General features: G+C 40.6%; 1 protein-coding gene across 1 annotated transcript in view; it reads right to left on the minus strand.

Moving 5' to 3' along the window:
* Positions 1-5,459: 5,459 nt before the first annotated feature.
* The window catches only part of sh3bp5a (SH3-domain binding protein 5a (BTK-associated)), a 35,300-nt gene continuing 22,545 nt past the window's right edge, over positions 5,460-18,214 (minus strand). Inside the window, exons 4-9 of the mRNA XM_036567563.1 lie at positions 12,886-13,050; positions 12,220-12,350; positions 10,883-10,925; positions 9,596-9,815; positions 7,773-8,108; positions 5,460-6,421 (exon numbers count right to left, since the gene is read on the minus strand). Of these exons, the coding sequence (XP_036423456.1) occupies positions 6,234-6,421; positions 7,773-8,108; positions 9,596-9,815; positions 10,883-10,925; positions 12,220-12,350; positions 12,886-13,050 (1,083 nt within the window). The 3' untranslated portion in view covers positions 5,460-6,233. The remainder of the gene's footprint in view (positions 6,422-7,772; positions 8,109-9,595; positions 9,816-10,882; positions 10,926-12,219; positions 12,351-12,885; positions 13,051-18,214) is intronic.

The raw sequence follows: 18,214 nt of genomic DNA on the forward strand, positions 1-18,214 counted from the left end.
AGAAGAGCTCGTCCCCACAGTCGTGTGTAAAGGGTGAGGCCATATTTTGAAGAAAAAAAACACGTTTTTCTGCAATTCTAAATGCAATAATCTATACATGACTATGAAATATATAAATTAAATGACATAAAGAAAACAAAAGCCAAATAAATATTATAAAATATATAATGAAAGTTGTGGTCCCCAGGAGTCGTGTCACTGGTGTTACCATGTAACAGAAAATCTCTTATTTTGAAATAAAAGTCACACTGATGACATCACGACTTCCTTTTACCTGTTTTCTGAGGATCTATGAAGAAAAGCTCATGGTGAGTCCACTGTGTCTTTTCAGTTTTCAGAGATTTTCTCTTTAGCTCATGATTTCATATGAAGCTTTTAGCTGAAGTCACTGGTGTGACCGACTTTATTCTTAGGTAATTGTGAAAAAACAGAATACAAATGGATAAAATTACATATTTTAGTGGATATTCCATGATTGACAACATGTGGTTTGATGCTCTGTAGCAGCCTTTTAGTAAAATGCATTTTTCAATAAAAATGTCTCTGTTGCTATCTTTCTTATGTGTAACACCAGTGATGATCAGTAACACCAGTGACTCCAATGGAGAGATAAAAAAGTGGACGTTTCTGTAGAATGACCCATTTGCGCAATGCTAATATGGATCATCCAGTTAATATGGGTCATTCAGTGACATTATAACTCTAATTCTGTTTAGTTAAAATAAATGTAACACTCCATTTTGTCACTGCCAAAACAACCATAACACCTAAACTTTACCAGATGTGCTGTTTTTATAGTGACAATTTTAGCAAAGTTTGAGCAGAACACCACAACCATACTAGCCAGTGTTTGCTAGCCAGTACATGACTAGCAAACACAACTTTGAACAGTTGTACACACATAAAAGGGTCATTCTACAGAAAGGTCCACTTTTCTATCTTTCCATAGGTGTCACTGGTGTTACCGATCCTCATTGGTGTTCCATATAAGAAAGGTAACACCAGAGACATTTTTGATAAAAAATGCATTTTACAAAAAGGCTGCTACAGAGCATCAAACCACATGTTGTCAGTCATGGAACATCCACTAAAATATGTAATTTAATCCATTTGTATTCTATTTTTTCACAATGACCTCAGAATAAAGTCGGTCACACCAGTGACTTCAGCTAAAAGCTTCATATGAAATCATGAGCTAAATGAGAAAATCTCTGATAACTGAAAGACACAGTGGACTCACCATGAGCTTTTCTTCATAGATCCTCAGAAAACAGGTAAAAGGAAGTCGAGTGATGTCATCAGTGTGACTTTTATTTCAAAATAATATATTTTTGTTAAGCGGTAACACCAGTGACACGACTCCTGAATAATTGAATTAAAAACCAATATTGCTAAATTGATGCCTCAAGAAGGTGTATTTGTTAAAATTTCTTATCGAGTGCGTATACATGCACTCAATAATCAGATCATAATTGGATTTCTGCAGTTATCCGATTATTCAAATGGTCATGTAAACACCATACTCCGATCTAGAAATTCGATTAAGAAATCCGATAAAGAGAGCTGGATTTTAGCTCAGTAATCAGATTTCTCACTGCATGTAAACTCTTACTCTGATTTCTTTCAGATTTCTCAGTCTGCGCATGTGCAAGATCAGACGGTGGATGTCGCAAGACGTCAGCAAAACACTGTTGGAGCGGCGCTGAAACCAGACACGAAATAAATGATCAGAGAACCATGAGCCGATTCCACAGAGGAAGGTACAATATATGATAATACAGCCTGCATATAGGTTAATGTGATGTAATATAGTACTAAACTGAACTGATACTGATGCAGTCCACCCTGTAAATTAGCTGTCCATGCTAGCTACTCTTTCTTCACATTGTCTTTCTTCCTCTAGCTCAGGGCTCGGCAACCCAAATTTTAAGAAGAGCCACAACATTTTATGTCCATTTTATTTAGATATTGTTTTACCGTCTTGGCTGTAAATATGTCTCAGTATGTGCTGATGTGCTAGTATAGACTAAAAAATATAAACAAAAATGCAGACTTGCTTCACTCAGCTTTAAGATTTAGCTCAGCTATATCCACTTTTCTCGCATCTCCAGCAGGAAACGTTTCCTCAAAAGTACAATGGTTTCTTGTAAAATGTCTCCCAATGTTTGACTTTTACGAGGCTGAAATCGCTTCTCATTCGCCATGTTCTTGTTTGAGTTTTCCTGTTCCACCTTAAATGTAACTGTTGCACTTTTTAAGGTGGAACAGAAAAAATTGAATGAGAAGCTGACTTCATCTTCGCGACTTTTTAGTGTTTGACAGTTTCTCGTTGCAGGTTGAACATATCAGGAAACCAGCTGAGTGATTATAAATGCTAGTAAGTCCATTCATCTCCAAATTAGTGATGTTCGTCTTAAATCTTTCTGTTTGCCTTTTTGCACATCAATCTTCAGGGTTAAAGGGGGGATTAGTTCTACGTCAACTCCAACATTTAAGACCATTTATTGTTAAACTGTGTTGAATGATCAGCAGAGCTTTATTTTACTGTAAAGGAGGATTATTTTATTTTTACCTACAAATCTAATTCTAATTCTGCTGTGCAGCCACAACAAGACAGTAAAAGAGCTGCATCCGGTTCCGTTGCCAACCCCTGCTCTAGCTCAACTGTTAAAATGGGAATTGTGATAATGAGCAGTACCCTACTGTACAGAATTCAGACCACCCTTCATTTATTTTAGTCAAAACGGTTTTTAAATGGAGTTATGAAATAAGTTCAATTTGCCTGAAACTCCTCCTCTTTCCAATCTAATGCCTTGAAAATCTCCTCTTTACCTTTCGTTTACCATGACCAAGTTTTTACAGTCCCCACCACCAGCCTGTCTCCTCTCTGTTCCTCAGTCCCATCTGTCAGTCCTACCATCGTCCAAAAAGGGGGGGCCCAGCCTTCTAACTCCCAGCAGGAGCTGCCCGGATCTCTAGCCCAAGTTCTCAGAGCGCCCTCAAAACTTTAGACCACAAAAACCATCCCCACCTAAAAAACAGTGCTTAAGACTTTCATTTTTTCATTTTTATAGGTCTGACAGGATGTGTAGCTGAGAAAACAGGCATAAAGAACAAAAAGAAGCTGCTGCTGTTCTCAGAACAATGGACTGACCATCCCAGAGTCCAGATCTCAACATCGCTGAATGCGTTTGGGACTACTTGGATCATTAAAAGCAGAAAATTCAACCAACTTCTAAAACTGAACTTTGGAGGTGTGGAAAAATATCCCTGCAGATTTCTTTGAAAACTGAATGAGAGTCTCCTGAAATGAATGGAGGCTGTAATGAAGACAAATGTCATATTATACTTAGTTGTTGAGGCTTCTGTGTGAATTCTTTCAACATTTTTCTGCTTTTTACTTGATGCTGAAAAATGAGTAACTGGTATTTAATGGCCCAACTGGAGATAAAAAAAATGAAGCGTGGTCTCTCAGACAGTACTGTGATGAAGGATACACCTTAAATCTTCAACAATGATGGAAACAGCATTATTCTTTATGCGTATCTCAGTCATGTCTGTAAGGTCCTCATGCTGCACCAGCCGTCTGCTTTAAGTGGAGTCATAAGATGGAGCAGCAACAGTAGTCAGATTCAGGAGGAAAACAAAGTCAGCACAGCATTGGAAACTGGATGAGGGAGCAATGGGTGCAAATGCACATCCCCCAAAAACCTGTATGTATGTCTAAGACTGCATGTGAGGCATGTGGTGAGGTCTGTGATTTTGATTAGGCCACAGCCAGTGCATTGTGCTGTTGTACAAGCCAAAAGTACAGAAGAAAGCAGTGATTTAAAATATCCATCCATCCATCATCTAAACGGCTTATCCTTCTGGGTCGCGGTGGGGTGCTGGAGCCTATCCCAGCTGTCATTGGGCGGAAGGCAGGATACACCCTGGACAGGTCGCCAGTCCATCGCAGGGCAGACAGACATACACATTCACACACACATTCACACCTAGGGGCAATTTAGCATGTCCAGTTGGCCTGACTGCATGTTTTTGGACTGTGGGAGGAAACCGGAGTACCCGGAGGAAACCCACGCAGACACGGGGAGAACAGGCAAACTCCACACAAAAAGATTTAAAATATCAGTTCATTTAAAATATATTTAACAATTTTAAAATATAGAAAATTAAAAAAAATATTTTACAATTAGGTCAATTGTACCAAAAACCAACATACACCGATCAGGCATAACATCATGACCACCTCCTTGTTTCTACATTCATAGTCCATTTTATCAGCTCCACTTACTATATAGGTGCACTTTGTAGTTCTACAGTTACAGACTGTAGTCCATCTGTTTCTCTGCATACATTGTTTGCCCCCTTTTACCCTGTTCTTCAGTGGTCAGGACCCCCATGGACCCTCACAGAGCAGGTACAGATGGACTACAGTCTGTAATTGTAGAACTACAAAGTGCACCTATATAGTAAGTGGAGCTGATAAAATGGACAATGAGTGTAGAAACAAGGAGGTGGTCATAATGTTATGCCTGATCAGTGTATGAACTAATATGTCTCTCAAATGTGTTGCTATAGCGCAGAGTTGACATTTCTTAGTACATTCAAAAAAGTAATTTGTGGGACGCTACATGGCAGCTTAGTAACGTCACGAATGAGCATAAATCTGTTTCCATCACTGTTTTCTTCTTTATCTATACACCAACTTTTCCACCTCATCCAAGTGTAAAAAAATGTTTTGCAAAATTTAAACAATTTTTTCAACTCCTGGCTTCTCCATCCAGATTTTTTTTTACATTTTCAACATTTGCATGAAAGAGATGGATGGAAAACTATCTTATGATTATCAGCCTGTTACATTCCAATATATTTTATAGATTTATTTATCCTACATTTTTTCTTTTCATTTATCTTTTTCCCCCTGAGGTCCACTTATAACGTTTGTGTGGCTTTATGTGTCATAATTCATTTTTACCTGACCATTTTCCAACCTGGCAGGCCTCATTCAAAAAGTCGAGGCTGAATCACTCCATATAACTGTAGCATTAATGGGTGGGGTTAAACCGCTTATCCTCCTGGGTCGCGGTGGAGTGCTGAAGCCTATCCCAGCTGTCATTGGGCAGAAGGCAGGATACACCCTGGACAGGTCGCCAGTCTATCGCAGGGCGGCTTAGTAAGCAGGTATATGTAAATTGTTTTTTAAATTGTTTTTATCACAAAAACAGTGAAATCAAAATAAGTGTTTTGCATCTTAGCGAAGAAAATGTGTTTTTCCAACTTATGGGCCCTTTAAAATAATAATCATTTCATGTTTATTTTAAAAGTAAAAGTTAGTGTTGCTCCCAAACTTTAGGCCTGTGGAGCACAGTGTTCTCACTAGGATGTGAAAGAGGGAGTGCATGCAGGGAAAAAGTGCTGCTGTTTAATACCATGTGACCCAGAAGGATGACATTAAGTGCCGCTTGTGGCATGAGCCTATGTTTATTACATAGATAAACAATAATGTGCCGTGACAACACATTGGTCAAGTACGGTAATGAGACGAATGCTGAATATAAATATAGAGCTCTTCACTACTTTAGGTCAATGTTCCATAGTAACACATAGGATTAAATACAGAGAGGGGAGGAGCTTAGCTGGAGTTATAAGTGCTACACAACACAGCACCCACAGAGTCAAAAAAACAAAGAGCTTATACATTAACACTGCAAAGGGGTGTGCAAACTGGACACACAGGTAGATGTGGCCATTCTGTCGGTGACATCCAGACAGATGTCTGTACTGAGCTGCACTTGTATCAGCACCATGTACCACGTCAGTGTCACTGCTGTGCTGAGAACAGTTCATCCAAACAATGTCCAGTTAGTGGTGGTCCAATCCTGGTCCCTTTCTATTGATGGATGCAGTAGCTGGGGGGCTGATCAACTGTGCAGCAACAGACGAGCTACAGTCAATAACTGTCCACCCACATGGTAGGTGTTTCTGATCAAATGGCCATTGAGTGTAGGTACAACTGGCTCCTCAGTGTACATACCACCAGTTCCTACCACTGTCTGTCTCTGGATTCCTTGTAAAACCATCCCTTTCCCCCAAACTTCAATGAAATGGGAAGTCCGTAACACCAAGAGAGTCAGTCTGGAAGGAGGGGGTCGGAGGTGGACACAGACGTTCCTTCGACACGTGACGGTTTGGCACAAATACTGAAGATGTGATCAAGTCCTTCCTCTGTTTTAAGCAGAGTTGAGCAGCAGCAATGGTGGCGGTGTGGGGTTCACAGTGAAAGGTCCACTCTCCACCTTGCTCTTTTCTGTGTGCTTGAGAGAAAGGCGGGTCATGCTGTCCTCCAAGGTGGTGCTTTTCTGACTGCCCGCCGATGTAGTGTTTTCTGGCCTTCCCTCTGCGCCTTCTGCCCTTTCCCCTAAAACATACACAAGCACAGGTCACGCTTATATGCAGTTAGAGGCCCAGTATGTAGCACATTTGGCTATTTTGAGTCAGCGTTGGCCCTGGATTATTAGTGTAGAAACCAGATTTTAGGTCAAAACTTATTGACTTACATATGAAATATAGTCTCAGATTTCATCCAGTACTGTGCAAAAGTCAGAGCACCCTTCATTTAATTTCCAGTCAAAACATCAAGTACAAGTTATTCATTTTTAGGAGATTAGATATAAAGTAATCCATTAGCGTAAAGAAGCGGAAGTCAAAGGAAAATAAGGACTTCAAAAATTATTTAAAAATTTAGAAAGAATGGGACTCAACAACCATGAAAGACCTGGTAGAGCACATTCAGATAAACAGCACAAAGCTTTCGTCTTTGATAGAGAGGAGAAAATCAAGCTGCTTCAGATCTGAAACATCCACATCCATCCTTCCACTGTGAGAAGACAACTCAGCGCTATGGGTCTGAAAGGATGTGTAGGTGCCAAGAAGCCTAACTGAGAAAAGGAGAACAATGGACTGGCCACCCCAGGGTCCAGACCTTAACACACTGTTCAATGTATTTGGGATACTTGGATTGTCAGAAAATACAATTTATCCCTTCAGATTTCTTTGAAAAACTGAAAGCGAGTCTCCCAGAAAGTATGGAAGCTATATGAAGGCAAAGAGTGGACACACTAAATACTAAAAACATTTAATAATATATTTAGTTGTTCAGATTTCCATGTGATGTTGTGTTAAGTAAGTTACCTGCCTTTTTTTTCCTGACACTGAACAATGAATATGTTGTACTTAACGACTGTTTTGACTCAAACTCTAATAAACACAGGGTGGCCTCAGACTTCGGCACTGTAGTGTAGCATGTTAATATTTCTGTAAAAGTGAGAATAAGTATAGATTGGATTCTCTAGTATGATGTGCTTGCTGCATTTAACTGCTAGTCTCTCTCTCTGTTTCTTTTCCCCCTCACCCACCATGATGAATAACTGTAGCTGCTGAAAGACACAATACAACTGTATCAATAGCAATAACAGGGTTTCGCCTGTAGGATGAAGACAGTACTACACTGGTGTCAGAATTGTATGTGAATGCCAATGTGCTCACATGTGTTTCGGCACCATAGTGCCAATATTGCCTTATGTCTGCATAAATGTGTATAAACCAAGTTTCATGACAATCTTCAAATATTCTAATATTTGTATCATCAGAAAGTTGAGAACTTCCCCGTAATGTATAAAATGTGGCTCTGGGTCAAAGTGACTCAAATGGAGTGGGTTACATATACTGAATTGTAAAAAGGTCAGAGGCATTGCATGAGCAGTAGTTACCTCTCTCCTGGTCGCACTCAGGCGAAGAGGCACCGCTGCACTCACTGCGAGGGCCCAGCACAGGCGACACCAGGCCAAAACCCTCCAGGGAGTCTGGCTCGGGCAGCTCCAGATCCCCAGGGCAGGGTGAGGGTGAAGGTGAGGGGGGAGAGGACGATGAGGGGAAAGGGCAGGAGGAAGAAAGCAGCGGGTAGGGAGAGGAAGGTGAGGGTAGATACGGGCAGGGCACGTCCAGAGGGGCTGAGTTAGAGCTGAAGCTGCAGGTGGACTGGGTCTCTGTATCCTCTTCTGATGCAGCACCGTTACAGCTCTCCTCCTCGAAGGTCTCAGAAATCACTGAAATAAACACACACCTGCATCAGAGCCCCACATGGCTTCATACTTTCATTACTTTCTGAATTGTCCCCTAATCATTATAACCTACAGTGGAAAATCAAGGTATTTGTGTATACACTATTACAGAGATCCGAAACGATCCCCTAACAATTATTCCCTACATAAGAGCTCTACAGAACACTATTGTAGGGAACAAAAGTGGTCCCCTAATCACTATTTCCTATTTTGGAGAACTATAAAATACTATTTCAGGGAACAGGAATGGTCCCTAATCACTATTCCCTATATTGGAGAACTATATAACGTTATTCAAGGGAACAAAAGTGGTCCGCTAATCTCTATTCCTTATATTGGAGAACTATAAAATACTATTATAGAAACACAAATGGTCCCTAATTACTATCCCCTACATTGGAGCACTATAGAACACTATTAAAGGGAATAAAAGTGGTCTCCTATTCACTATCCCCTACAACTGAGCACTATAAAACACTATAGGGAACAAATATAGTTCCTAAATTACTATTCCCTACACTGGAGAACTATAAAATATAGTTATAACTATATATAACTAACTATGTAAAATATATACAGGAAATACAAATGGTCCTTATTCACTATTACCTAGATTGGAGCACTACAGAACACTATTATAGGGAACAAAAGTGGTCCCCTAATCAATATTCCCTGCACTAGAGTACCACAGAACACTATTACAGAGAACAGAAGTGGTCTCCAAATCACTAATCCCTGCACTGTTTGTACGCTACCTATCGTTCATTGTGGGATTGTAAGAGTGCACTGAATAATCACCATTATGTCTTTGGATGCCACAAAATCCCAAAATAGTGCACTATACAGTGAACTGGGCTAACGTTCGAACGTAGCCTTAGAAACAGGCGAGCACTGTTCAGAACCACCCTCCTTTTGGCATTGATGTTGTATCAACAGCAGCATGATACCGTATCAACAGTCCCAAACAAATGTTTTGTTTCTCTTTTCTAATGCATGACGCAGAACTGCTTCTCCCCTTCAACAAAGATGGGTCTGTGCTTCTGCCAAAGGATATGTTCTGTGTGTTAAGTGGACTATTTTATACCCTTTTCTTATTAATCACACTCCTTAAAGCATAACATTTCCCATAATGCAAAACAGTCATGGGCCAATCGATAAACTGCGGCAGGGGCATATGTTTACTCGATTTAAAAATCCTGATCTATACTTCCACTCATCCTCTTCACTCAGAATTTCAGATGCTGCCATCAGGCAGGTTACTGTAAAATATTCAGCATCTCTAGGCTGTTATGTCTTGTTCAGTAATTTAAATTTTTTATTTACATTAATGTTCAAATGTTGTGTTTTGCTGTGTATCGTATGCAGGGTTTATACGTTTAGGTCAATGACTAATTCTCTGTAAATTTAATAGACAATGTATGTATGATCCTGACTGGAACCCTAACTGTCCTCCAGCAGGGGAGGTCACTCACTGGATATGCCATCTGACTCCATTTTGAAGTTGGCGATGTCGTCCCCGGCTCCCCCGTCTCTCTCGGCCCCCACTCCGCAGCCCCGGGGCCCCATGGCCGAGAGGCGCCGGCGAGCGTGGATCTCATCTGAGATGGTCTCCAGGTTGCGCAGCGCTGTCCTGTACTCTGCTTTGGCCTGGGTCAGCTTAGCCTGCCGCTCGTCCACTCTCCTCTTCAGTTGCTGCAGGACAAGAAGTCACGTTCTTTACTATCTTGTACACAGAGACGTGTGCTCACAGAAATGTTTAGTTACGGTTCTGTTTTAGTGCCATTAGCAAAGAAACATATACAGACACATCATTAAGTGCAAAGGAAGGAACAAAGGTCAGAAATAATCAAAGTGTAGAAATGGACAATGAGAAACTCAACCAGTGAAAGACCCTTGTCACATTAACTGGTTTTGAATAATTATTGTATTTTAGTAACATGCATGTATCATTGACACACGTACAATTCTCATAGGCAGAAAACCTTATTTTTCTGCTGCTCCCCATTTTTTCCTTTTGTCTAATTTTAGTCATCGGCAATTTGCATCACTGTTAGACTCTCACATTTGTACAGTGGCACCTTTAGTCTTTTGGGGGCAAAGTTAACACATTTCGTCTTTCAAAACATATGTAGAAATGATATATAACAACATATAGGTTTCCTATACATGACATATAAGTGCATATATAAAGTACTTTAAATGTAGATATATGTAAATAATTTTTTGCATCATTTTTTGCACTCAACGCAAGCTGTTGGTGCTTTATACAAGTAATGTTTCTTTTCCCAATGAATGAATGAATGAATGAATGAATGAATGAAGAAATGAATAAATCTGGTGAAACTTAAATATGGTGAAAATACAAATTGTGCCAGCTTTTGTACAGGTCATATTTTATGTGTTTTTATGTTTTTTCCCAATATGTTAAATTCAGTAAATAAACAGTAATTGTGCATATATTATATTCACAGTGCCTACAAAATAATATAAATATATGACATTTAAGCATATATTTACTTTAGTCAAATACAGGAACATCTACGGTCATATATGAGATTTTCGTATAGGAAAGCTAATGAATATTCAGTACTAGATGAAACTCAACTACAGGAGTCAGTTTTCGAGTCTTTCAGTCAAGATCACAGTTTGGACTAAATATTACTCTGTTTTTTGTTGTTATTGTTAAAGAGCAACTTAGTCAATGACTGGAAAACCAAACCCAGCAGGAAAAATAACCAGTGGAATAAAAATGTACCTACCTCAAGCTGAAGGTAATATTTGGCCTTTAATTCAAAATATGGCCTGTAGGGGGAGAAAAAGAGAGAGACACGTTTGAGTCGACAGTAACTGCAGGCGCTGTGCAGAAGAGATCGCCATGGCAACAGCAGAGCTCCGGGAGAACAACACTCGGCCACCACATTCCTGAGCAGAAAGCGAGTGAGAGACGGCACATCTGGAGCACATCAGCTCAGCCCAGCAGGCCAGCGTACAACAACACAGCGCAGCTTAGACACAGAGAGGCCCGAGTGGGGAGAAACCTTACAGTACATACATATTCACCACTTCCCCACACAGTCGAGTGTACAGACACTCACGGGGACAAAGCTAGTGGGGTTTAACTAAGAGTGCTTAGAGCACAGTTCAGAACCAAAAGGACCTAAAGGAACTGGGCTTTTTTACACTGGAAACAGGGTTCGGTTCTCAAACGCAGAGAAATGTGTTATTTTCTGCCCTGGCTGGACAAATAAAACACTAAAAACTGGATAAAATCCAAAACCCAGGCTGAAATGAGTCCAACTTTGCAAAAATATACATCCTGACTGTGTCCAGCTGAAATGGACAAATGTTTCATAACATAACCAGTAATTTGTCATCCATGAGGGTTCTTTTTTTGTTGGGAGAAGAGAACAATGATCAGTTCTGTTGCTCAAACGAAACTACAGCAGATTGGGCCTTCTGTAAAGTTCGACATAAAAATTTCAGTACATTTTCTCTGAAATGCCATGAGACACATTTAATAAATACATTTGTGAGAAATGTCTCCACATGCCCATTTTCATATTACCATTATCCATTACTTCATATTTCATATTATCCATTTTGCCATATTACTGTGCAGAAATAACGCCAGTGCACTATAAATGCCTTTAAAGAGTCCATATCATGGAAAACTCAATTTTCTTTTCTTGCCCTTCCATACAGTCCATATATGGGGACAATACTGCAAAAATGGCCTATTTTCAATTTAATGTTTTTGTGATGTCACAAAACGCAACACAATTACATATATCCACCTATTCAGCCTACTGAATTCATAATGAGTGTTTCAGCCCAGGCTGCTTTTTGAATAAAGGACAATACAGGGTATCTGTTGGGCAGCCAATCAGAAGAAAGATTATTTACATGTATGTCTTAAAGGGACAGTACTAAAAACATTGTTTAAAGTATAAAGAGAGGTTGGCAATGGTCATGTATGAATTAACTATGTTTTTGGTACATCAAATGTCATAAGTGGACCTCAGACAGTACGAGAAAAGTGTAGGATATGGGCTCTTTAAAGTGACCACGACTCACGGGGGCACACAAGAGTACTGACCGCGACTTGTTGATGGTGCGTTTGAGTTTCTTCTCCAGCTGCCTCATGTGGCTGATTGCTGCGTTGTATTTGGCTGCTGTCTCTCTGTGCTCCAGTTCACTGCGGGTCCTGCTCTGCTCCGCCTCCATCACCTGCAGGAGGTCATGTAAGGGTTACATGAGTCATAAGACAGGATCAAGTTCAGTTACAGGAATGGTTTGTAGCATTTCTTGTTTTGGAAAGTATGTGGTTTCACACATTTACAGTGCAGCACAAAAGACCACCCTTTCGTTTATTCAGTTTCCAGCCAAAATGGTCATTAACTCAACTTAACATCCGTTTAATTTGTCCACTCTTTACTTTTGTGCGCCTTAAACAAAACCATCTCCATCAGATAAACAGAACTTAAAGCTTTCATCTTTGAGATGAGCTCCAGGAGTCAGGCTATGATGCACTCTGGTGTCTTTCCTGCTCTAACCAACCTGAACTGATCAGTGAATTAACAATCCCTTCCTGAGTTGAAGTAGCTGTATTAGAGCAGGACAAAGTGCAGGACAGGAGTACTTTAGGACCAGAACAGGGAACCACTGAGTCAGAACATGCAGAGAACATTGCTTCGTTGTTAGAACTCCAGCATTTACAGAGGATTTCCTGAACTAACTGCTGTCCACTGCATCTTTCTCTCACCCTCTGGGTGGCGTGGTTCAGCATCTCCTGCCAGGCCGAGTCGAATTGTCGGCTGTCCTCCTCCAGCAGCCTCTCCTCGGCCAGAGCGATGGTCTCCTTGGCTGCCCTCAGGATCTCTATGGCCCTCTGGAACTCCTGTGTGGCCCTCTGAGCCTCCACCTGAGCCTGAAAGAGCAGAGAAAGACAGTGAGCCAACGATGAAACTCGCTACGTTTACATTTCAAAGGTCTGATCTCTATTTTAGTGATGGCCCAGAGAAAAATGAAAGGCACACAGTTTTTCCTCTTAGCTGAAATGTAGTCAGTTACTGGAGACGTGTTTGGTGTTTTGAAGTTTGCTTATTTAGTTTTGCACTCAGAGTTGCCAGGTTTGCAGTTTTCCTGCCAAATTTGGCTGGTTTGAAAACATAGTTGCCAGTGAAAATTACAATGGATGGATGGATGGATGGAATGAAGGATGGGTAGATGGATGGATGGATGGATGGATAAATGCATTGATGGATGGATGGATAGATGGATGGATGTAATGAAGGATGGGTAGATGGATGGATGGATGGATGGATGGATGGATGGATGGATAAATGCATTGATGGATGGATAGATAGATGGATGGATGTAATGATGGATGCACACAAGGTAAAATAAGCTTTAGCTAGTTAGTTCCAGTAGATAGGTAGAGAGTGTGAGAGAGAGAGAGAGACAGAGAGAGAGAGACAGACAGACAGACAGACAGAGAGAGTGGCACATCTGAGGACAAGTTATTGGGCCACAACCTGATGACTCTTCTAAATGAGACAGGAAGGAATGGACGGATGGATGGATGGATGGATGAATGAACGAACAGATGGACTGATGAATGGAGGGATGGATAGAAGGATGGATGCACACAAAGTAAAATAAGCCTTAGTTCCAGTAGATGAAAGAAACTTAGCAGAGATATTTAGACAAATTGTAATGAAACCTAAATCCACACTCCAGAAAAAGGACTGTTACTTTGGTGAAACGGTGAAATAATGACTGCAGTAAAAATGCCTTTCAAAAAAAGGAAGTTCTATGTTTTGAATAACTGCAGTGGAGCCTCTTTGTATATCCAGCATTATCAGAACAGGAAATGAATTTGTTGTGTTATTCTTTGCTCATTGGAATCCATCTCCAAAGAGAGCGAGTGAGCAAAGTGAGTAAACAAGTGCAATCCAGGAACTGAACCAACACAAAGGAATGAAATTAAACCCGAAAGAGGAATTAGGAACTAATTCTCACCAGCATGCTTTAAAATAAACATACCATCAAGAAAGTACAAATCTATCAACAGATTACAACTTTCTTGAGTAAATGTACTGAGTTACTGTAATTAAGTACTACCTACCACTGTACATACTACAATACATGCTTGGGGATACATTTTAGGCTACTTCCAGCTTTTGGTTGGTTTAAATAAATGGCATAAATTGGGCTGGAGATTTTTTGCCAGACGTGGCCACCCTGATTGCACTGGAGCTACAAGACTAATGTCGCTAACAAGTAATGGAAGCAGTCTCCCGTTAGCATTGTGCAAACTGGATGACTAAATTATTACCCACTTGCCTCAAACTGCGCCAAACTTCGGCCACCAAAGAGGTTTTGGCTGGCTGACTACATTTGAGATGAGGGGATAAAAAATGCGTAATTTTTTTTTTGCCAAACCTTTGTGTACAACTGGAATTCAGATGGAATTCTTTTCATTCTGAATCCACCACATGCATCACTTCTTCTATAATCATGCTATAAATCCTGTCTTTGTTTCTTAATTCCTGTGTTTTTACAGGACTTTGAGACGGCAGTGCTGCAAAATTAGCCACTACACATAAAAACCAGTCCCTGTAGTTTGCCGTACGTCTCCGGCCTGCAGTGTGTGTGAGTGGGCTCCTACTGTATAACGATCTGCTGCTACACAGCTAGTCTCTCCTGAATTATTCAGGGATATCTTGTGCTAAAGAATTCATAAAGAAAGCCGGCACGTTGAGCTGAGGAGCAGCTGTATATTTCATAAAGCGCTTTTCTCACTGAAAGGCCGAGAGCGATCGGGCCCTCCGCTCTGTGAGATACGGCGCTGTGCTGCTGACAGAGCTTCCTCTGAGCCACGAGACGAGCGGCTGGATTAACTTAAAACCCTCGCTCCCGTCCGCATTCCCAACCTCATTAGAAACCACAAACCAACAAACAAACGGGATGCCTTTCAGAGCTCCTAATAGCTCATTACCATCACAAAGGCAGTCCTATCATTCCATGCTCTCTCTCCCTTTTAAAAAAGGCTCTCAGTGGCAGCCTGAGGGCCAAATCCCTGGGGCCTGGGGATCAAAGCAGGAGGCACTGATTTTGGGGAGCAGCGGCTTGACTTTCCCGAACTCTACGGAACGAACCGTGACCTGCTTTGTGGAGCCTCGAGTTTTCCTTTTTCTGCCTCCGCTTTTCCTGTGGCCTACATTTCTTCGGAGGTGAAAGACAGAAAGAGAAAGTGGGGTGGGGGGGCAGACTGCTACGTCACACTGCTGCAGACAGATGAGTCACCAACTCGACTGTCCCCATCTTCCCCTCGTATGAGGACACTGGGGACATGGTAAACTATCGCTCGAGCACAGGGCGGTACCAATAACATCATATTCTTTCTATTTATATCACAGAATCATGTTTAACATGATACTTAAGTTTGCATTAACACTGTTAAAGGGAAATTCCACTGATTTCTCAAAATGTCCACATAATTAAATGGTTAAGATGTAAACAGAGTCATTCAGAGTGGTTTGGTGTGAAACGCTCCATTCTAGAGAAAGATGCCGAGTCGGAATTGTTCACAGTAATGGTGATAGGAACCAGACGTCTGAAGACGTCAGTGCTTCTAAAAGCTCCCTCACACAAAATTAATACATGAAATAGTTATGAATATGCTGCCTGATGTCTGAGATATTGTTTTATGACAGTTTTGAGATTCACTGGAGGTTCTGGATAACATATAAAATGGCTACATTTGTATTGTACACATTGTGACGCCTGGTTCCTATCACCACCACTGTAAAGAAATCTGAGTGAGTAAGTTTCTCTACAACGAAGCATTTCATATCAAACCACTCTGATTGACTTTGTTGACAAAGATTGAATTAGGCAGAAAATTTCAAAAATGAATGGAATTTCCTTTCAGTGAACCCATGTTTTCATGAGTGCTGCCGCTCCAAACCTAACAGGCTGTTTTGTTCCGTTTCCTTTTCTTTAAATTACACCAAATGGAGCCTTTCACAGCACTGTAACCAGACAGAGCCCATAATTACAGAAAGATTACTGTTTATTTTCTGATCTTATCTTATTCTTATCTGTTCATTCAAGATAATCTGAAACACCCAGCAAAAGACAGACTCTTAAAAGAACAGTGAAAAATCTAATTTACACAATTTTCCACTTAACCCAGATGTAGTCAGCTCAGGCATGTTTCCAAATTTTGCTCCTTTAGTTACATAACAGAGCATGCGAGGCTGAGAAACACGAAGTCAAAGGTCACCCAAATCTTTTCTGTGAATACAGCATGAAAACTTCTCTCAACCCACGCAAACCACATCCAGCTCTTCATTAAGGATGCACAGACTTGTTGATGTGGTTCAGGACACAGTATGACTTATTGTGAACTATAAAAATGAACAAAACACAGTGTAGCTGAACACTGCAGGCAGCTGCTTTCGACAGGAGCTGCGCCAAATTCTGATGGTTCAAAACCGGTGAAGCTTAAAGCTTGAGTGCATCTCAACTGCCAAGAAACTTTAGATCTGTTTGACTTAAAGTCAGCTGCAGTTATGAACACAGAAAATAAACACTCTTAGCAGCCGTGACATACGCAAATATGTTTTTGTTAACAATGAATTTTCATTTTAGGCGGTTTGAGGACATGTGATGGGTAATGGTCCTAGGTAAACTAGCTGTCGTTTCATGGGTTAACAAGTATATGCATAACGACCCACATGCAAACAGAATTTTACCCATTTGTTTTTGCGAACTGAATTGTAATTTGGCTTTACCTCCTATGGGACCCACCAAACCAGTCTGCCAACAACTAAATCAGTTTTTACAACCCAAATAATATGTTTTAATGAATTACCTGAGGAAAGGTGAGATATTAGATGTGCCATGCTCCTAAGCATAAAAATCATGTATACTGGTATGCATATTAGGTTAATGACTCCTGCCAAGTTAATACTTGTGAAAAAACTTCAGAGAGTAAACCTCACAAAAAATATTGTGAAAATATAATATCTACATATTCAAGTCTCCTCACAGTCAGACTTTCCACCAAGGGAACCCCCCAAGACCTCTTCCTCGATTCAAACCCTAGTAAATAGAATTTTCAACCTGCTTCCAGCACTGCTATAGTCACCCCTTTGTCAAAGCTGTGGGGAGGGGGTGTGCAGTCCACAATTCTCCAGCTGACGACATTTAAACTGCTGGACAATGAACTGGGAGGCCATTCCAACAAAGAGGTCATTCTTCCCCCAAAAAATGATGCAGATGTCACGATGTGTTAAAGAGGGCGACACAATGCTAACGACTCAGACAATTCTCGACCTAACACAGAGACACACTACTGTACAGTACTGTTCGAATAATGGTGACCTTCTTGAACAATACTAACTACAAGATTGTGTCATAACAGCTGCAGTTGGCCTAAAATGGCCAGAGCGTCACTCAGCAGTCTTTGTGCTCTGGCTGCATGTATGTGAGTATATATGTGAAGCAGTGATTGTGTTCATGTGAATTATTGGGGATTTAGCTGGAACACTGGCCCTCAGTGTTGTTTACAGAGCGCAAGTGTCATCCAAACTGACGCGTGTCACCAGATGATGGGCATGTAAGACCATCCACTGCTGTCGTTATGTAACGTACAAAGCCAGCCACCACTCACTTCAGCTGTTCCACTGATTTTACACACCTCAGCCTCAGCTGCTGATTTAACACGCTTAAATAACACCCGAGGATTAGCCAGGAAGTCTGAAATGACCACACTTTCACCAACGATTAACCTGAAAAGCTGCTTTGTCATTTATACTCGGTGCCAGTAACTGAGTTTAAAGTTCTACAGTTTTTTGTTTTTTTAGTTTTTAACCCCCTGAGGTTTAGTAATGACATTTGTATTGGTTTATGTCCCCAAAACACATATTATTATCATATATTATCATAAATCATTTTTAAATGACCTTCCTTTATCCCTTAGAATCAGAACCACTTTATTTCACCAAATACATTGAATTTGTGAATAAACGTTAAAATATACGTTGACACATTCTCTAAAGAGAAAAACTTAAATATGACAT

The sequence above is a fragment of the Colossoma macropomum genome, unplaced genomic scaffold (genome assembly GCF_904425465.1).
Source record: "Colossoma macropomum unplaced genomic scaffold, Colossoma_macropomum, whole genome shotgun sequence".
Classification (NCBI taxonomy): domain Eukaryota; kingdom Metazoa; phylum Chordata; class Actinopteri; order Characiformes; family Serrasalmidae; genus Colossoma; species Colossoma macropomum.